Genomic DNA, 22,779 nt, shown 5'->3' with positions numbered 1-22,779 from the left:
CACAGGTGACTGCGATTCCATCGGCATCCCATTTGCATGTTCCCTCTTGCTCACTGAAGCCATGCCCAATCAATCACTCAATATTTATTCAGGATACCTGGAATTGAATTTTCCAATGAGATGCCTCGCAGAAACTGCACAATCCATTATGGGAAAATACAGCGAAGCTCATTTATAAAAACAAGAACAAAAAGTAAATGTGTGTGTGCATGTGCCTGTGTGTGTGTGTGTGTGTGTGTGTGGGTGGAAGGTTGAGTGCAAATAAAACAGGAAGAAAATTAGTAGAACTCTGAGGGGCAGATTTACAAAGGATATAATCGCAGTGCAAAAATATTTGCTGTATTGCAGCTCTGTTGCGGTTACAAAGGCTGTTTCTATTTACGCAGTCAAATAAATTAAACACCCTCATTGCAATTTTGTGGGAGGAGACGCCCATAAAAAAGGTCAGATATGGCATGCTGACACATCCTGATTACAAGACACTAAGAAATGGATGCGGAGCAACCAGACACAGGTACCATGGGAACCACATGAAAAAGAAACTTACATTTACAGATCAGGAAACGGTCGACCAGGTACAACACCGGAGAGGACGAGAAGGACAAAAATGTGGAGTGATACTGCATACAAAATGAAATCTTTAGGTATAATAAAATGAACAGTAGAGGATGGAAAGAAAAGATGGCATGATGTTAGACGGCATACAAAAGAGGACAAAAGACACAGGTGGTGGTCCAACAAAAAAAAAAACACTGATAGAACAACAGGTGGAAAAAACCATGCATTTTGCATGGTTGAAGAAATAAACACTGATTAATTTGTGATGGGAGAAGGTCGTGGAGCATCTGTTGGTAAAATGGTATACCCTACTGAAAGCATATGCAGAACAACTGTTTAAATAGTTTAAATTCAGAACTGTGTTTTTATACTAGCTCCTAGCTGATGACTTCATTATAAGCCTTGCGACCTTACGAAGATAATTTCATATTGCGTCTGAAAATGAGAAGTGATAAGCAGAAATGTGTGAAGCAGATTTTAAATCCTGTCTCCTTTCCAGAGTGTTATGCATCATCGAATACATTTGTTCATCACCACCCCATGCAGCCCGCAATGGAAAGTGATTTCAGAATGCGCGTACAGCCCGATACCCTTCTCTGGCCTCCTGTGTGTGAGCTATAGTCTATAGGCTATATCAGTGCTGACAAATTACTGCCTGCTTTCAGGAGTTCTAAAAATTCTCACGCAAAGAGCAGAGTCGCAATTAACATACGCTTTAGTAAATTAGACGGAATACTTAATTGGCCTATTTTACATAACATCCACCCTGTTTTACCAGATTCACTCCAGGTATATATATATATATATATATATATATATATATGCATGAACACATTTAACTATACATCAAAAGGAAAGTTGCAGAGTGATGTAATCCCCACAAATTACGTACATCCTAAATGTGATTTTGATCCATTGCATGTGTAGTAAATCCCATGTAGATATTGCAGAAACTGCATGAGAAAAACAGTAACAATCCTTTAGTAAATCTGGCCCTGAATCCCAAAATAAAATTACATTCCTGAAAGGCACAAGGGCAAATGATACTCTGTTTGGGGTGTTTTACCCTAAAGTAAACAACCAAGTGTGTTGCTTACAAAAAAAGTTATCCCTGAAAGAGGTGGCTTTTGAAAATAGAGAATAAGTTAAGACCTGATTCATTCACCTCTGGTAACAGAAGACAATGGATTTCTATAAAGAGGATTTTACATGGGATTACTAATGTCCTGACTGTACAATGAGGAAAGCGAGCTTCAATTTAAACCTAACCTCACACCACACGTCCTATTCACATTGCCCATCTTCTGCTATCCTGTCTCACACCCCCCCCCCAAACCCTGCTATCCTGTCTCACAGTGCCCCCCCACCCCCCCACTTCCCCTGGGTCTTTGCTCATGCTATCTTTCTCATCCCACTTCTTTCGTGTCCCCCTTAATGATCAGGAGGAGATGGTGAGATTCATAATATACTCTGACACTTGAATTGATTTCAGGGCACAGGTCTGTGGGGAAGACTGCCCTCTAGCAGTGCACTTTCTACTGTATGTACTGAGTGCAGTGCTTCCTGGAACTCTCGTAGTCCTGCAAAGGGAGAGAGAGAGAGAGAGAGAGGTGGAGAGATTGAGAGAGAGAGATCGTATTGTACTACTATTGTAGTATTGAACATACTCCAAGTGACTCATTTTGCACTTTCGCGTTGTTGTTGTTGTTTTATTATTTATGCTTTGTGTACACATACCTAGTGTACACTCTCAGAAGAAAGAGCTCCAAAAGGCACCTCTGTGTCTCCTTATCCAGGTCATGGGTTCTATGTTGGGTAACATGGTTCAATCTGGGAGTTTTCACACTTTTCACACCTACCATAGAGGGTTCCATAGAGAACTATAAAGGATTCCTCTATGGAGACAATCATTTGTTCTGGGAGTGTATAAGACTTGAGCTGAATCAAATTGAGAACTGAGACAGAGAACGGAAACAGCATCAAACTTAAAATGCTGGAATCCCACCTTAGTCCGTTTTAAGCAACGTACTGCATATTTTTTGCCCATGATTTCTCTTGACTTTATCTGTGTGTTTAAAAAAATATTATTATTAACATTTCACCTTGGGCAAGAGCCTTTTGGCTCACCAGTAAATATTCAGACTGGTTTTATGTGAAAGCTAGTGTCCGCCAAGTAGCCGGGTGAACTCTGTAGGTTATATAACTGCTCTTCAGCGACAGGTTCACACTCATCAGAACTGGGCCATGGCTTCTCCCCTGGAAAACAGCAGGTGGTGCTCAGGTAAATTGCAGGCAGGCTATGATTAATGTGAGGCCAAGAGATCATCGTCCCACTCTGCATAATTTAACATTTTATAAAGAGACTCATTAAAACCCAGTCTCACCAAGTGTTTCTGTAGGAAAGATCTCCACAGGAGATCATTCCTATAGAAACTTGCTCAAGTAGGATCACTTACTGACTTCTCTCTTTTGATTAAATTAGTAGACACGCAGTGAAGGAAAACAAAATATCTTTTGGTTTTTTGAAAAATTCATTTTCTGTGAACTAAAAAGGCACTGTTCAAGATAAGGTAGTTCTAGCAGTAGTGGCATACATGTTGACATGATAACCATCACAAATGATTACTGTGTAGGCAGATAATACACACTCAAGCCTCACATATACTGTACCTGTGAATGTATGCTTATATGTGTGCAATCATAAATATACGATTATAGTGCCTTGTGTTAGGTGTTAGGATATTTCAATATTTCATGCTTTCAATCTTGGCGCAGACACAGGTGCATACATGTGCACATAGATGTACACACACACACACACACACACACACACACACACACACACACACACACACACCATTTACTGGCCTTACTGTCTCCTTTTGACTTTTTTAAAAGTGCTCTCTGCATAGAAATTTCAGCTAATGCACTCACCTCCAAAATCGACTGACCAGTGAAATAACTCAGTCACTGTGACCTGCAGCATGTGACACGATGTCTGCAGTCTCACAACACGCATGACAGAGTGAATCCTGAATAATACCCAGAAGAGCTAAAATTGCAATTCACACACAGCAGAGCTACGAGGGTAATAACAGGGCTGAGCTCTATATGACATTACAGTGTCCCTTTGAGTTAACTGAACAGATGTGGATAAATATGTCCCTCTTCATATTACATGACCCGAATGCATGTGTAACTGCTGTGTTATTACTCAAATGGGCAATGTGTAAGCACACGTTGTAACTTAGCATGTATCATAATATATTAGCATACATTATGGTGCAATTGAGCAATGATTTTTAGACTGGAGAAATGAAATAAACACATGTGTGACACCTCAGAAATTAACTATACTAAGTATATTTGAAATTGGAATCACTGCAAATTCAAATTAATTGGTGTAGCTAATTGCAAATGTACTGTCTTATAGTATAATCTACAGCAATTTAGCTGCTAAGCAACTTAAGTCAAATCAGTCACAAGCATTGTACATTACATAGCAGTATCCAAATGTTTTTATTTCTGTGCTCTCATTTGGTCAATCACTACATTTTCTTCCACCTGAATTTTGTCTAAAACCCATTCCAGAAACAAATGGAATCTCAGATGAGGACTCTATTTATAATGCTCACTATATAGGCAAGGTAAATAGCCTTTTACTTGTTCAGTGGTGCATCTCAAGTAAGCAGACATTAAAACCCCATTCCCCCTCCCCATCCCCAAAAATGGATTCTCTTATACTGACATTCAATAGCTGTTACAATACCCTTTATGATTACATCAGTGTAAATATTTCAGTGTCATTTCTCATATTTTCTATATTTACATGACTCATTGCCTAAAGTTATGTTTATTTAAAAAAAGATACCCATACAAGCAATCAAAACTGTAATTGACATCAACTACATAGCTGATAATACTGAGGTACAATAATAATTTTACATGCTACGGTTAAAAAGAAAAACAAACTTTGACCCCTTTTGGGGGGGGGGGGGGATAAAAAATATTCTATTTTCTAAAAAACCTTCTATGTGTTTTGGAAATTCACAGATGTCGTGAATCTCAGTAAATCCCATATCCTTATGATGGCAAGATTCCAGCGAACCAAATGCATTGTAGTTTTTAGTCCCAAAATGTGCTAACTTGGAAAAACATAATGTAGATAGAATGTGAAATATTTACTTTGAAATTCTCTGGAGGAATTATAATTTTTGACTGTTTAGCCATTCTATACACACCGAGTGTACAGTGTAAATAGGAATGGTTACTATCACTGGTTTATACAGACTCTCTGGGACAAGACAAACCCACCTACAATGTTCTATTACCAGAAATAGCCAAGCGGTTCCTCGGTATAGCAAATAGAACCTGCTGCATGCAAGTAATGACTCAACACGGGCATCATAACTTCTCCCCAGTACACAGCCAGCCAATGATAAGCTATTATAGTGATGACTAAGAAGTATTTTAGCCAATTAAATCGTTTTTTAGCAGTGTACAGGTTGTTAAGATTCCATAAAAGCGCATGTATTGCTTCTCCTGCGTGAGCAAACCATAACCTTTTCAGTATTCACGCTGAGAACGGCAAAAATTTCCTGAGAATTTACACCTAAAAAGGTTGTTGTTGTTTTGCAACAAATTTATTTCACAATGCCTAAACACAGTCTAAACAGAAGACTCGTCATTTGGAGATCATTCATCTGAGTGAATATTTCAGGAGAAGGACCTGATCCCATTGTATTTTGGTGAGCATCTAAATGCATTTTCAAGATATTTTCATTTCTATTCAGTACACTTAAAGATAAGGATTAGGCCTGATTTTGAATAATAAATGTGGCATGTGAAATTGTGAGATGTGGGGGTATTTGACTAAAACTTCAGTCAAGGGACCCCGATCGATGGATTAATAAACTGGATAGTTAATGTATTTCTTTTCTACAATCTTCCAGACCAGCTACTGCCAGAGGTGGCAAGGGGAGAGCAAGGAGAGGAAGGTGAAAACCATGGGAGAGGGAGAGGGTGACTGGCAGGGGGAAAGGGACCTAATTTCAGCACACTTCTTTCATGACCTCATCGCCAATAATAATGCTAACATATACTACATCTCCAAAAGTATGTGGACACCCCTTCTAATTAGTAGCTTTGGCTATTTCAGCCACACCCATTGCTAACAGGTGCATAAAATCAAGCATACAGCCATGCAATCTCCATTGACAAACACTGGCAGTAGAATGGGTTGTACCGAAGAGCTCAGTGAATTTCAACATGGCACTGTCATAGGATGACACCTTTCCAAGAAGTCAGTTTGTCAAATTTCTGCCCTTCTTGAGCTGCCCCAGTCAACTATAAGTGTGCTATTATTGGGAAGTGGAAACATATAGAAGCAACAACAGTGCACCCGCGAAGCAGTAGGCCACATAAGGTCACGGAACAGGACTGCCAAGTGCTGATTCATGTAGCACGTAAAAATAAGCTGTCCTCGGTCGCAACACTCACTACTGAGTTCCAAACTACCTCTGAAAACAATGTCAGCGGAAGAGCTGTTCGTTAAGAGCTTCGTGAAATGGGTTTGCAGCCGTACACAAGCCTAAGCTCACCATGCGTAATGCCAAGCGTTGGCTGGAGTGGTGTAAACCACTAAACCACATTGCAGTTGGACTCTGGAGTAGTGGAAATGCGTTCTCTGTAGTGATGAATCACGCTTCACTATCTGGCAGTCTGACGGGCGAGTCTGGGTTTGTCTGAATGTATAGTGCCAACTGTGCTGGCCCAAATAGTGCCAAGTGTAAAGTTTGGTGGAGGAGAAATAATGGCCTGGGGCAGTTTTTCATAGTTTGGGCTAGGTTCCTTAGTTACAGAGAAGGGACATTTTAATGCTACAGCATACAATTACATTCTAGAGAATTGTGCACTGCCAACTTTGTGGTAACAGTTTGGGGAAGGCCCTTTCCTGTTTGAGCATTGCAATTCCCCCATGCACACAGCTAAGTCCATAATGAAATATTTTGCTGAGTTTGGTGGGGAAGAACTTGACTGGCCTGCATAAAGCCCCATCAAACACCTTTGGCATGAATTGGAATGCCGACTACGAGCCAGGCCTTACACCCAACATCAGTGCCCAACCTCACTAATACTTTTGTCGCTGGATGGAAGCGAATCCCTGCAGCCATGCTCCGAAATCTACCGGAAAGTCTTCCTAGAAGAGTGGATGCTTTAACAGCAGCAAAGGGGGGTTCAACTCTATATTAATGCCCATGGTTTTGGAACGAGATGTTCAACAAGTTCAAATGGGTGTGATGTTCACATACTTTTGGAAATGTAGTTTAGCTTAGTTTATGTTTCAGTAGTTATGCTGGGTAGTTATTTAACAACAATTTGTTACACTGATGACTAGTTCGCAACCACTTTTCTGTGCCTTGATTACTTGCTAGGGATTACTTGCTAGTTCATCTTTAAGACAATACATTGAGCATAGAAGCCTATAATAAGTATGTGAAGCATGTAAATGTAGTTTCATATGGAAAGGTAGTGGGGCACAAGTGTTTGGATCCGAACCAGAGTTTAAATTCAGATTAAAAACAATAACCCTCTGCAATTAGCAATCCTGGATTCTTCATACTGTAGTTAAGTTTCTACATTCTGTGAACGAAAATTCTAATTTTAGTTTTCATACAGCTTTCACCCACATCTGATTTTTCACCAGTCAGTACATTGTGGGCAGCCACTGAGTGCTGGAGTATGTGTTTTTCCATCCTTTGATACAACAGATAACAAGAGTGGAAGACATTGCTTGGGACATCCTGCTGCCATGAGCCTGGCATATGAGGTAGAAGAAAGCTGGATATATTACCTGTTCTGTCTACCAAGGGATTAGACTTCCTGACACACTAATGCAGTAGAAGTTAACAGGAGACATTGCATCAACAGAAGAGGAATTTTTAAAGATGAGTGTTGTGATTTGCGATAGGAAACTCTGATGCCAGGTTCCTAGTGGGTCTTGTTAGACATCTACCACAAAAATGTGAAGGTCAGGGGCTATATTATAAATTCTCCTTGCATCGCCACATCCACCCCCCACCCACCTCTATTGGTAGGTTACTTGTCACAATCGCTTTGAATGAGGATACAGCAGAGAAGGCTATAAGGGAAGACCCATGTATCATGTGAGCACATTTACTGATCCATAATCCTCAGTGGAAGAATATCAGAGGTTGTTGAATGTGTGACATAATATTGACTAAATAATACTTAATGCCTAAAATTGCATCTAATGTCTATGAGGCTGTCTAGACAGTGAACTTCATCATCAATGTATATTTAGGGGTGGTAAATTTTAATTGTGATTGATGAATGAAACATTAGATGAAACAAACCTCATTTGTCAATGGTGAAAAAAAATATTGCAGTAAGATGCTGGTAATGGATATTGTTTTAAATGTTTCACAAGTACAGTATAATATTATGAGTCACTCAATGGTATAATTACATATGTGAGCAATAATCTGAGCAGGATGTAGTCTGTTAAAATGTGGGGATTATTTCTATGTTCTGTTTGTTTTGGTACGGCAGTATGTCAGTTCTGCACCTGAAACAAATGCACTTGTCAGACATACTTACCTACAAACAGGGACTGTTTTACACTTTATAGCTCAGAGTTACACAGAAGTGAGCCTGTGCCGCCTGAAAGAGAGGCATATCTCTCTCCGACAACAACTGGTAGCCCGTGGGCATCTTTTGTGCTGGAGAACAACCGAAATTTTGTGAAGTCTGTCTTACTTATGTATGGTACTCACAGGGGCCCAGAACACTGTGAAGGCTGGGGGAGCAATTTCTCAGTGGTGTCCTCACAGTATCAATAGTGGGTTATGCACAGACATTATTCCAACTGCTGCTACAGTATTATTCCAGTCTGTGAGTGGCATGAGGCACACTGCCTGGGCAAAAAAACCTTCTGTGGGATCTCCCTTGTTCCAGACAGACTATTAGTTTTACAGTCTTTACAAAGGTCAGTAAGTCTCTGGAGTAGTGATTACTTTACTTACTTGACATTTATTGATCTCATTACTTTTATGGTCGTATTTTAAGTTTTCCTTTTTTTGTAAGTATTTTCTGACTGACAGCTCTGCTGCTAGTCTCATGGAGACATTTAATTAAAAGGACTGCGTGCATTTTGCCTGACATAGTCTATTCCTCTTTACCTCTAAATAAGTACACCTAAATAAATAAATATGTAAAGAAATAAACACATCCTCACATCTCTCTCTCTCTCTCTCTCTCTCTTCCTCTCACACACATGCACAGCACTGCGTAATTATGTACAAACCCAACATAAATTTCACTTACATTTACATTTAGATTGCTAAATATTTCAATCTGGGAAAGGGGGGGAAATCTTGGAGAGCTTTGTTTTATCAGTATGTACAACTGGCACGCAAATTCATTAGAGCTGTATATACTCTCACAGTAAAGGCCGTATGGGAATAAATCCTAACTGTCCTGCTTAACTTCACGGCCCCTATTTAGAGAAGTCTAGAGTCTTTATTTCCTAGGTTTTTCCCTTGTGTGCTCATTTTCACCAATGATAATTCATTAAAGACCGCAAATGTAAATGGATAAATACATATGTGGATAAATACGTATGTGATCCCTGGCACCATCTAAAACCATGTAATCTACATCACATAAGTGCAATTAAGTGTTACCAGTATGGCTTACATTACCCCCAAATGCTTGTTTATTGAAATATTCTCTGAGGGAGATCCTTTTAATCTTTTTATGGCATTAATTTCAAATGTCTTGAAGGTAGGGCCTTATTAAAACAGAGTGGATACTATGACTCTGTGCAATAATAATGTAAATTTGAAAGTAAAGCCATTCCACATAAAAGAGAAAATATATGCTCAAAACCTACATTTAATATTTTACTGCATTTAAGCCTCTTGTAGAGGGGTGTACCCAGAGGGAAAACTGCAAAGAATAGACCAAATTCCAAAATTGCCAAGGCACTTACATTTTATACCTTACATTTTGTCTGTAGAATGGTGGAATCACAAGCAGAGAAAGTGGAAGCAGTTGTCCCAGCTGTTTTGGAATATACACAAGGCACTCTTCAGATAGGGGTCATTACATGGATTAAAGGATGGATAGTAAAATAACTGAATTTGGTAAGTCTGGCACGCCTGTATTCAGTCTACATGTGCTTAGTCTGCAAATTTGAGAAACTAATATGAGCAAGTTGGAACAGTTTTTTTGTTCAAACTTGTTTGTTTAAATTTCATTAATTTCAGTAACCTGAGTCGTTGTGTGTAGACAAAGCGCAGTTGTGTAAACAGCATACAAAAACAAATTAAATTAATTAACTGGGATGTGCTTATAATTTGTCGGCAGTTGCCTAATTATACTTGTGAAAATAGCTGCTCTATATCCCCCCCCACCCCTACCCCCCAGACACAACAGCAAGTGTACTCTGGGGGCAGATGAGAGTCAGGAAGAGCATGAACAGAAGAGCCAAAGCAATAGAAGAGTCACATATGTTAAACGTCTGTTAAAATAAAACCTATTTCTGATTGTGAATTTCAAAGCCTGCATTTCTGTTAGCAGCATTTAAAGAAGTCTGTCATGCTCCTGGGAAGAAACTAACAAATGGAAATAATTCCATTAATGTTCCATTTTTAACAAATAACTTTTAGAAGACACATTACCTTTAAACGAGGCAAAATGGAAATATGTAGTCTCTGCTCAATAAATGATCCTCTGCTAAACCTGGAGAAAACTATCAGGGAGACTTTTTTGGATCAACTTAATTCATAATTTAGAAAGAAATGAAATGCCATAAATTCAATTATCGTGGTAAAAATGCAAACTGTTCGCTTTCAGTTTGAAATGAAATACTGAGAGATCACATATATATAGCAGGTAAAACTATACATGTCCTGGATAAACTCATTGACCACAAAATCAGAGGATGATACGCAGAATTGCTAAAGATCTATGAAACAAAAAGTAAGCAGTTTACCCTGGTGTCCCTTAGTGTCTACATATCCATACAAAATATTGTGCATTTCTGTTCATTATAACATAATCATAAACAGTATTCCACTTCAAAATCGACTGTTTTGATTAATGAAACTCACTTCTGATCATTTTCTTTTCATCAGTATAGGGGTCTAAGATAGGGGTCTAAGATCCAAAAACCTATCCAAAACCGCTCCAAAAATGAATAAAATGCTTTTTGTCCATTATAAAGCATATAAATTTGCCTCTTCATGATGGTTTAAGATGACACATTGGTATCACATTGATTGTGACACACTGTGGCACACACGATGAAATATGTAATCATTCACTCTTGTAACTTTTTCTGTACTATACAGTATGTAATCTTTTGTTGCATGGTGATGGGACACCATTTTTACAAATGTAACTATTTATGATCACTCCAAGAATAATTTTACATTAATCTACCACATATAAGCACACAGTTCATTTGAATTAGTATTTTCCCTGCCATTTCCGATGGCTGTTGGTTAGCCCCCATTACAAATGTGCTGAGCATTATTAGTAAAGGCTAACAGTCGTCTCTTATGACCATCTGACGAGAATGTGGTCATTCAAACTTAGGGTCACATAAATAAATGATCACCACTATAAATGATTGCCATTTTACACTTTGATGTCACACATAAAATTTGAATGGCCACATTCTCTTCAGATGGTAAGACGAAACAACACAGGGCCAAGTTACTTGAAATAATTTGGGAAACATTGGGTAGTACTGCTTTGAAATACAGCTTGCTCAGTCATAATGGGTCCTACGTCAATGGTTTGGATCAGGAGCACTGAATGTCTGAGGTGACCAATCTCAGGACACCGGAATCCTGGTTACTGGCATCCACAAGAGTATGTCGAATTGAAGCCTGACACAGTTTCTTTTCTGAGTGTTCTGTCAATAGATACTTAACAGAACAATAAAGTCAATAAAGAAAAATGAAAGTATGCACAACATAATTTGTTTAAGAGTTTATCATGTTGTCAATACAAAACAGTGCACATTGTGTAAGAAACTCAATAAAGTGTAAGAAAACTGAATACATGAGACATTGGGCATGGGATAACAATGTTTTGCATTTACCTAACTATACTTCTGAAATGGGTGCAGTGATACATCTCTTTCTGTCAACCCCACTCTCTTTCTTCTATCATTCTTCTCATTCCCTCCTATTGCCCCCCCCCCCCTCACTCACTCTCATGACCTTCAAAAATATTCAAAATTCTTTGGAATATGCAGGTGACATTTTGGCATAATATCCTATGTGACACTAGACATTCTTTGGGCTTCCCTGTTTATACAGCAGCCTAAGTAATTAAATGGTGGATACACATATCTGGAATGACTTTAAATACATCTTACACATTACCTAATTATAAAGGTACATATTTACTGAAGGAATCTATGGTAAGTACTGGTGTCCAGTATATGTGCAAGTTATGTTTAAAGTCCAATTCCGTAGTCATGTAAACACTACTTGACAAAAATGTGGTTTCATTTAGAAACAGGCCAGGACCCTTGACAAAGAACAACTTGTGCCAAGGACGATATATTTTCATTGTGAGCTTTGGGATTTACACTACTGATAGCAGCAGTATCCGAGAATTGTGTGACACCGGATGAAAACTGAAATCACTCATTCCAACGTTCGGCCTGAAAGAGCAAACAGGGGCAGATTTACTAAGCCTTTTGTAACTATTTTCAGCGGCAGATATGACGCATTCTGCCCCAGAAACATGTGTCTTCTGTATCAAAGTGACGCACAGGGCTGCAAGTGTGGCTGATTATGCATTCCATCAAATTTACTAAAGTTTGCATAATTAACAAGAGTCAATTTTTGTGTGAAAATTCTCGCCTCTAAAGAGCGGGCGTAAATCAAGGTGCAAGCAAGACGGAGACACAGGTACAGTCCTCCGAGATGCACTGAGAGAACCTTCGCAACAAGAATCACATTATTTCAACTTCCCAAGCAAGAAATCACCAAATGGTACATTTTTAATACAAATATTTATTCATTCATTATTCCAGCCAAGAAATAAAGGCTTGGTGTATGCTGAAAAAGGAACATTTACATGCATTTTGAATGAAAGGGCAATTGTTGATTAAATTCAGACATTGATGGTTGTATTTGCTCGCTTGTTTTCACACTGAAAACAATCGTTTACGTCCATACGAGATTTGTTTAATAAAATGTAACAAGCGCGAAACCGCAATAGCTGCGACCGCACACGCGCATGCATCCATGTGTGCATGCATCCACGAACACAGCCTCACACAAGCACGCGACCTCTTCTTCGGCTCGTGACCAACCTTTCCATAAAATCTCGTGCAAATCTGTGAATCCATTCAGGAGTTATGCGCCTTTTTGTGATACCCCACGCCCATCGTCACGCCCCCTCTTGGTCAATCGGCCTGAAAGTTACTCAGCTCAACCTTCGGTCATGACCAACTTCCATGCCAAATTTCAGCCTCCTGGGGCGAAAACTGTGGCCGCTACGGGGTGGGACACTTTTGCGGACTAACCGACCAACCAACCGACCGACCGACTGACCGAGCTATAGAGCTGCGGTCGCAGCTAAAAAGCATCGGAGTATGACATACAGCATTTGAGGCAAACTGAAAAAGTCGGCCTGCCATCCCGAAGCAGCGTTAGCGCAATTCTTATGAGTGCTTTCAGTTGAAGCAGCGGAGGGTCGTTTCAGAACCTGTGTGCGGACAGCGCTGTAGTGAATTCGGCCGAATACAAAACAAGAGAAAATAGGTAGGCTACAGTGCTTGTTACAAAACTGTGCCTCTGTTCAGCATGGCAATTTTATGTTATAACGTGGTGATAACACAGTACTTTGCATTCCCGCTGTAGACTACTCGTTTTTAAGGACCCAGCGTTAAACATTTGGTTACTTACCACCATAGTGTAGAACATGTATGGTTTTAATGCCAAGCTGGGAACCAGTGTTGGTTTGGGAACCAGGGTACTTGGTTGAAACAAAAACCTGCGTACATACTGACCCTCCAGGACTGGAAATGCCCACCCCTGGTGTAAAACTTTATATCTTATTTAAACACCATATATTTCTGGACATACATTCCAGCGGTTGGTTGTCACACTTATAAACATAAATATACCAGCTAATGAAAAGATTTCAAGTGCCTAAAAACTGCTGACCATATACAACAGCTCATAAATACATGTTTCTCCCAGATCTGACAAAGCAATATCCCTGTAACACAGAGAGCACTGAAATTACTGAAAACGAGTATGGTAAATGTAAAATTAAGCAACATCTATAGTGCCTTATATTTAGAAACACTACAGTTAAGACATGAGTTGACAGGAGGGAGGTGAAAGTTTATAAAATACGACATAATTTCCAATGAAATGGGCGTTGTGTTTCGAACATTAGCTGTCAATATAAAGCAAGTTTGTCTTCATCACTAGCGAGGTTACACTTCCTTTGTCAATACGGCTGCTGCCTGCAGAAAGCTCCACACGACAGTCCTATTTTGAAAGCCTGAACGGATTCAATCCAAATGCAGATTTCTGTCATTCTTGACTGTTCTCTTTACATATAAAATCCTGTCCTATGTAACTCCAGGAGAATGGATGGGCAGATTGTTAGTTATGCTTCCTAATCATTCAGACACTTCGTTGGAGGTTGGATTGATCTCGTTTTGTACGCTGGGACTGAGGCTGAAGCAGTGGGCATGAGGTTGTGCTGCGAGAAGGCGGGTAGTGACACAGACCAGGCTCCGAGGAAACTGCACGAGGCAAACACACAAGTGGACAGTATAGACGCTCTAAAGTCGGTCAGTAAGTAGCCTATACGCGCGTGGAAACGAAGCTGCTTATACGACGAGACACGTAAACTGAAACATATCCATTTCAAAAGTGGATACCTCCGCGGTTCCCTCCGAAACCGCCCGTTCTAAATAAACTGAAAAGTGCGAACTTCTGGATAATCATTTGTAAGGGAATTACCGCACACCAAAATGGACGTTTGATGATTTTTTTTTCTCTCGGCCGAGGCATCTGCTTTTAGTCAAGGCAAAAAAATATATTATCCTGTTGGATTTAAATGCAGAGGAATTGACTCTCAGAATGATTGTCATACTCATTATTTTAAAGCATACCACGCAAATCTATACTGACGGTGCGCTATCTATGTGAAATTGTGACGAAGTACTGAACATTGCCACAGCAGTCAGAAGGGATTAATTGCTTGAGCGCATAAAACAGTGGTTTTCCCTGGTTCCTGGCGCGCGAACGGATTTGTATTTTAATGCAACGGCACAAAAATCAACTATCGCAACTATTACACGTGCTGATGCGCACACTGACTGTGTCGTTGACTCGTTTTAGAGGGTTCACTACGTCCTGTGCTGTCAGCGACAGTGGGTGTCTGTTGTGAAAACGGAGAGTCGCAAACCAGGTGAAAAGGCATCGCGCTACACAGTTATACACAGAGGTTTCTGCCAGGGATCTGTTCTTGGCTGCCAATAACCCAAGCTCGAGTCGAATCTCTACATATGGGACTCGCTGGACCGTATGGCGTGCTACTATCTTGTCATCAGCTCTACGCACCTCAGCAATGGCCATTTCCGAAACATTAAGGGAGTTTTCAGGGGTCCTCTCTGCAAGACCACCGGGAATGAATCGCCGGTAATGTACCTTTGCTTCAACCCCCTTTCGATTCCCTCACGCAGCCGGAGACCCGATTACTTGTCTCGTTGCGCGTTCAGAGGTTTTTAGGTAATATGTTCTGCTGTAGCATTGTCAAATCTAAGGAATAAATGAAGTAAATGTTGCACAGTTTAAAAAATATATATTTTTCCAGTAATCACCACAGCCGTCTCCAACTCCGCTGCAAGTCATATTGCGAGAGGCCAATAAATGATTTTTGTAACATTGTATTAGGCTACCTCCGTGTTAAGTTGTTGCACCTTTTAATCTTTATTGAAAACGTTAATTAAAACAGATTATTTTAGGGTTCAGTTACCGTGCCTTTTCACGGTAACTGAACCTTAAAATAATCTTATTTTAGTCTCAAAACGAGAAATTGTTATCGAAATATATATCTATTTTTAACCGAAATAGTTTTTTTTTACCCTAGATTGAGAGCAAAATACATTTCATACATCTATGACATAATGACGTTTTGATTAATCAGTTCATGCTTTGCATGACTGCGAATGCTGCAAAATATAATTATAACATACGAAATAATAACATGAGAATAAAGTTGCCCCGAACCTGCCATAGATTCAGCTCCAAACTTTTCAGCAGCCTTGGTCAAATAACTGCACGTTATCGACAGCTGTGGTAACAAATAACGCATGGCTTTTATACGTTTTTCAGGCTGGTATTACTAAAAAAATTATCTGGAACGTGAATATTCAACAAATGTGTGAAAATGTAGACTGAAGGATCTTCAGGCTGATGTATGTGAATTATGTAAGCAGAGCCTGGGTCTAGTCCTTGAGGGCCGCGGGATCTGCCGGTTTTTGTTTTCCCTTAAAATCAACAACCGGTTGAGATCCAAGAAAACTGGTTACGCGAATTAACTATTTAAAGAGCTACTTTAATCGACCAGTTAAGTCTCGTCTTTCACAATGAAAACCCACACTGTGGCTCTCCAGGACCAGGTTTGGGTAGCCCACAACATTGTTACTGTCGCAAGCTTCTGGTCAGATTTCTTAGTTTCCTTCTTGCTCCTCCCGCAAACATCCAGAGATGAGTTATGGTCTTCACGAATGAGACATACCTTGTTAAAAAGTATTGGCAGTAACATATTACTTTGGGTGTTTAGCAATGTGGTTGCAAGCTGGCAGGGCATGGCCTGTTAAAGTTGTTTATTTTCCCCTGGAAGGCCAAAGTGGTGGTATTATCCAGTGTTTTGGTGAATGAGGGACATTCAGTGGAGGAGATGCTAGGTTCAGGAGGTGGTTGCTCCTTTAGACTGTGAGGTTGGCAACTTGTGAGCAACCATGCAAGGTGGCAAGCTCCTCACAATATGCACTGTGCACAACCAGAGTTTGAACACCACACACACACACACACACACTCACACACATACGAGCACACACACACACGCAGAACCCGCGAACACACACACGTACACACACGCACACACACACACGCACATCCTTCCTCAGACTGCAAGGCCAGCCTTATTCATGTAATACCAATGGCTGCATAATTCAATATTTGAAAGGTTCTGTGCTCACTGAGCATGAAATGCAATATGAATTTTGTGTATGATTTCACAACTGCCAGTGCTGCTTGACATTTTAAACACCTTAATCAAATTCCTCGGCTGGTTGAGCGTACTTTGCGCACACTTGTGTTCCTTTAAGGAGTTTATTCCCCTTAATTGGCCTGAATGGAATTCGGCTGCTGTTTTGGTTGAAAGTGTGCCACTCATCAGTCTGAAATAAATCAGTTCCTTTGCACTCAGGCAACTGTGGAGGATTGAACAGCAGAGTGTGGCACATCTCCTATTGCTCGTTGCATTTTCTCCAACTTGTCCCTGGAATCTTTTGTAGACCGTGCCAGAGAAATTCATATTCAGCCAATCAAAAGCATCTCTGCTGCGGCACTCTAAAGTCGATTATAAACATTAAACGGAAGCTGATGACTGAAAAGCGCAGTTCGTGGCTCAGAGAGCAACAATGACCTCATCTCCACCAGTGTGTGTGAAATTTGCACTTTTCACAGGCGCCTTCTCATTACACATTATTTATGATCTCTGTCCATTGAAAATGCACTTGCAAGAACTGATGACAAGTTGGATAAGAAGACGAGGGGAAAAGCTGTAACAAAATCAGGGCCTCCTCCTGTCACGTTGTGGCATTCGCACATGCTAGGAATGAGTGCTGAACAAGAAAACAGTCAAGACTAACAAATGAAGAAGCTCATGAAAATGTGACATCAGACAGTTCGTGCAGCTTGTGGGGACTGATGGAAAACAATGTGAAACAGGAAAACATTTGTTTTCCCATTCATCTATCAGTATCATGTGCACATTATGTGTTTGTGTGTGTGTGTGTGCACGTGTGTGTGTGTCACCATATAGGGTGATCTGTGTAGAAATTACAACCATTTTTAGACATAGTCCCCCAATTTTTCAGAAGCAAAAATAATTGGACAAATGAACTTAATCTGAAATAAAGTCATAATATTTAGTAATTGGTTGCAAATCCATTGTATTCAATGACTGCCTGAAGTCTGCCACCCATAGACATCGCCAGACACTGGATATCTTCCCTGGTCATGCTCTGCTAGGCAGGTACTGCAGTCATCTTGAGTTCCTGATTGTTTCGGGGAATTTTTGCCTTCAGTCTTATCTTCAGTTAGTTCATGGTGTGTTGAAATGGATTCAGGTTGGGTGATTGGCCAGTCAAGAATATTGCACTTCTTGGTCCTGAAAAACTCATTGGTTGCTTTAGCCATATGTTTGGGGTCATTGTCCTGCAAGGTTTAGCACCATCCAATGAGTTTTGAGGCTTTTGGTTGGAGCAGATAAGATGTTTCTGTACACTTCAGAATTCATCCTGCTGCATCATCAATGAAGCCCATATGAACCAGTTCTAGTGGCGACCATAAATGCCCAAGCCAAAACACAACCCCCATCTTAAAGGGGGGTGCTTTAGATCATGAGCAGTTCCTTTCTTTCTCCACACTTTCGTCTTTCCATCACTTTGGTGGCTTGTAGGTTAATACTCATCTGTAATTTCCAATATCTGTCAACCAATATGTTAGTCCACCGATTAAACAGGCTGATATGTGGAATTATGAGATCATCAGTGTCGGTGGATGATTGCTCCCCTGTGGCCAATTAGCAAAAGTGTTAGTGCTCCCACTTTGCGTATTGGATTTATTTGGCTATTCTTAATATCATATACAATGTTTATTGTATGTTTCATTCAACTAGCTCCAGTCATTTTGTAAGAAAATGCAATTCCCAGTTGGCATTTAAAACGTTAGCCAGTGGAAAACTAGCTGTCTTCAACCAGCTAAGCTAGCAAGCTAATTTGGCTATCATTAGCAGACTTGCTGATTAGCTAAACTTAAGTTTTTGCTCAATGTAATTATTGCGTTGATTATTCAAACAATGTCGGTGGTTAACCTACACTTTAACGCTTTGTGCAAGTCTTAGTTTGCTGAGTATTGTTAGCTGTTATTGTAACTACTGAACGAGATTCTCCTTCTCAGCTAACGTTAGGTACTATCAATGGTTACTCTGAGGGTACGTTAGCTGATTATGTAACTTGGCTAACCACAAGCAGATAACCTGGTTAGCTAATGCTACCTCCGATACACCAAGGTGCCAACGTGCATTTGAAAAGTGACAGGTCATAAACTCTGCTAACGATAGACAATAGATACCATTGCCTCCCAGTCTCACTCTGTGACAGTACCTATAGATGCACCCTTTATCTATAAACATTTGCCTAAACTTCCTCAGTCACCATTGACCTTTCTAAATGTTAATGCATTTTCCTCAACTTAAATGAAAGTAAATCTAATCTAAAACAGTTACTGGCTAAATGTATATTATACTGTAGTGTTGTTGATAGAATAAAGCAATTGTACAATGCATTTTAACTCAAATATTGACCGAAGCTCTTCTTTAAATGCCAGTCATGTTTTGAAATCTACAGCATTTTGTATATGTATTTTTACTAGCTAAGAGATAACTATGTATATTAGATTGTTATGTGAATGGAATAATGCCCAAAAGTATGTGAACACCTGATATCCAACATCTCATCCAAAATTTTGGGCATTAATATGGAGTTGATCCACCCTTTGCTGCCATAACAACCTCAACTCTTCTGGGAAGGCTTTATACTAGAAGTGAAGCATTGCTGCATGGATTTGCTTCCATTCAGCCAGAAGAGCATTAGTGTGGACAGGCACTGATTTGGCGATTAAGACTGGCTCGCGGTTGGATTTCCAATTGATCCCAAAGGTGTTGGATGGGATTGAGATCAGGGATCTGTGCATGCCAGTCAAGTTCTTCCACACAAATCTTGACCAAACCATTTCTATATGGACATCGCTGTGTTCCCGGGGGCATTGTCATGCTGAAACAGGAAAGGGCCTTCCCCAAACTGTTGGGGAAGCACAGAATCATCTAGAATGTGATTGTTTGCTGTAGCATTAAGATTTAACTTCACTGGAACTAAGGGAGCTAGCCCAAACCACGAAAAACAGCCCCAGACCAAGGCGTGTCCAGATACACTATATGACCAGGAGTATTTCTTATTTTTTAACCCAAATACTAACTGTGATTTGTATTTTTCGATCGCATTAATTAATGAAAATGTCATCTAATACAACATGTTACTGGATAAGATAACCATTTATATTTCATTGTAATGTGATTTGTGTGGAGACTGGAGAGGACAATTTATTGAACAGGGACTATTGAACTGAAACAAGGAAATGCTGCTATCTGCGAATAATTGCTGTTAAACGCAGTTAAATGTTTTTTATTTTATAATATTTTTCCATTTTTGTTTTTGAGTGGTAAACAAATGTTAATTTAGTTCAGCAATTTTGTGTATCAGTTGTTATCATTAAATTGTTGTATTTTATCAGATGCAAAAAAAAAAAAAAAACAGTCATTATATCGGCCATCAGCTCTCTAAATATCGGTATCACCATTGGCCATCGAAAAACCCATATTGGTCGACTACGACTCATCTGTCCGTAAGAGTTTGTTCTAGAATTCTACAGTTTTTTAAATGTACTTTTTTTTTTTTTTTTTAACAAACCCTGGGCCATTCTGTTCTTGAGGTTTATTAGTGGTTTACATCTCGTAGTGAACCCTCTGGGGTTATGCTGGTGTAGTCTTTGACACGTCTCTACCTGCGTCATGGAGAGTGTTTTTGATCGATTGGACAGTTGAAGAGGGGTTTTTCTTCACAATTGAAAGAATTTTTTAGTCATTCACTACAGTGGTTTTCCTAGTTGTGTGCTATTTCTGAGCTCACCAGTGCATTCTTGTTTCTTAACAATGTACCAAACAGTTAATGACACACACAACATTTTGGCTTTGTCTCTGATAGATTTATTTTGATCTTTCCACCCCCTGATGGCTTACTTTACTGGCATTGACATTTCTTCGGTCTTCATGTTGAGAGACAACAACAACAGACTTCAAATGCAAATGTCACATCTAGAATCAGGCCTAGACCTTTTGTTAGCTTTCTTGTGCATGAACTAATGAAGCAGCAACACACAGCTGGCCAAGAAACAACTGATCAGCCAGTTGTCCAATTAGTTTTGTTCCCCTAAATTGGGCGGAATTACGTGTAAAAAGGGCTGCAATTCCTGCATGGTTCACCTGATACAGATGTAAACACCCTCAAATTAAGGCTGACAGTCTGTACATTGACCTTGTATTCATTCTTGTTATTTCAAATCCAGCGAGCTGGAGTAGAGTCAAAACAACAAAAAAGTCACCGAGGTGAAGGAACCATATAAACATTTTTGGAAGTTTTTTTTTTTTTTTGTACAGTGGTAGTACATATTAATTACAGATAGTTAGCAAGTATAATCCAATCCTCAGCTCGGTGCTGGCAGTTTCGTCAGAAAGATCACACACGGGATGCTGCTTGATGCTCGATACTTGCTGCTTGTGACACTACTGCAATTCCTGAGACTGCCACCAGAGGGCCCATGTCACTGTGCACTATGCACAGGGAACTTCCAGCTGCTGAGAAACGGAGTGGTGTGAGTGTTACTTATACATAGTCGGTAGTGTTGATCTTTTCACTGTCATTTATTAAAGTTTGTTTGTAGGCATTTGTTTATTTGTGCATTCATTCCAGACTGATATTTGTGATATTGCTTTTGGCTTAATACTGAGAGACTTACTGTTTGAAGTGCAGTTACATGTGTAGCAGAAATGATTACATTGTTTGCTTTGAAGATGACAAGTCATTTTACCTGTCTCTGCAAAACTTACATTTCATTTTTTATTTGACACCATGGGAATCTTACCATGTTTCTTAACATTCTAGAAAGATTGCTACGAACTGGTTAAGGATCACCATGTACATTTTTGCATTTTCTGCATTTCCATGGTTCTTACTGTAATGTGAATAATCTACTCCACTTATAAGACATTAAGAAAATAAATGAGAAATTCGTTTTTCTTGTGTACATTTGTGTGTACAACCAGATTTTTTTTTAAAACCTCACCTACCAAAAGCACTTGTAATATTCAAAGCATTTCTAACATTCAAAGGAAACAATTACGATATGCTCCCTGCAATTCTGAATACACGTGTTGAAAATGGGAAGTTGAGCTCCTTTCAGTGAAGTTGTCTTAAAACACACTCAGAGGTTTTTTCACATGTAAATTAGTTGTCAGGGTGGATTTCTTCACACAAAAAGGAGAAAAACGCTTTGTTGTGTCACAGCCCACTTTTGAAATTCCTGTCCTGTGGGAGATGAAAATATGACTTCACCTCGAAGCAGCATGTGGCGACATAAACTGTGGCAATGGATTTGGCTGGAAGTTATTAATGTCATGGCACATAAATATTGCATTATACACCACTCTGTCCATTAATCATCCATATTTAGACAGGTAGATTTCCTTGTTATTATGGAATATTGCAATTTGCTGGGTAATTTTTAGATTATAAAAATAAATCAAAGCAGTGGAGCATTGTCATTAGAGTTGCTGTTGGTTGCTGTGCTGTTCTTTATAGTGGTAGTCTTCTAGAAATTGCACTGGCAAACAATAATTTCAAATATGTGTTTTGAGTGAAGAAAAATCACGTGGAGCACACTGCATGTATTCTCTGACTTTTCTGTAGCATGGGTGCTCTTGAATATTCAGACATTACAAGTGTTACAAATTTACTGTTAAGTGCATGAAATTTTTAACATGTGCAGCTCTTGTTGTAATGTCATGCTTATGTGCATGTTTGTATTGAACTTTGTTTTGCAACTTTTTCTTTTCTATTGTTATTTTTTCATGTTAAATCCTGCATGCTCAAACTTCAATAATATCACAAATACCTTACAGTCTAACCAGATGGCAGCTCTGTATTCTTAAGACTGAACACTTTGTCCCTGCTATTGTTGAGTCTCAAAATGTTCTGGTTAGCTTGTTCATTATGACTATTCATGTGGGTCATGGTTAAAGAAA

At 39.5% G+C, this 22,779-nt stretch overlaps 1 protein-coding gene across 1 annotated transcript in view; it reads left to right on the top strand.

Moving 5' to 3' along the window:
- The first annotated feature begins 12,960 nt into the window (after positions 1-12,960).
- LOC135257072 (zinc finger protein 804B) overlaps positions 12,961-22,779 on the top strand; it is a 141,574-nt gene continuing 131,755 nt past the window's right edge. The window contains exon 1 of the mRNA XM_064339498.1: positions 12,961-15,269. Coding sequence (XP_064195568.1) covers positions 15,156-15,269 — 114 coding nt within the window. The 5' untranslated portion in view covers positions 12,961-15,155. The remainder of the gene's footprint in view (positions 15,270-22,779) is intronic.

Source organism: Anguilla rostrata, chromosome 1, assembly GCF_018555375.3.
Source record: "Anguilla rostrata isolate EN2019 chromosome 1, ASM1855537v3, whole genome shotgun sequence".
NCBI classification, from domain to species: Eukaryota; Metazoa; Chordata; class Actinopteri; order Anguilliformes; family Anguillidae; genus Anguilla; species Anguilla rostrata.
Note: the sequence above shows the minus strand (reverse complement) of the source record. Positions and strands in the feature narration are given on the sequence as shown.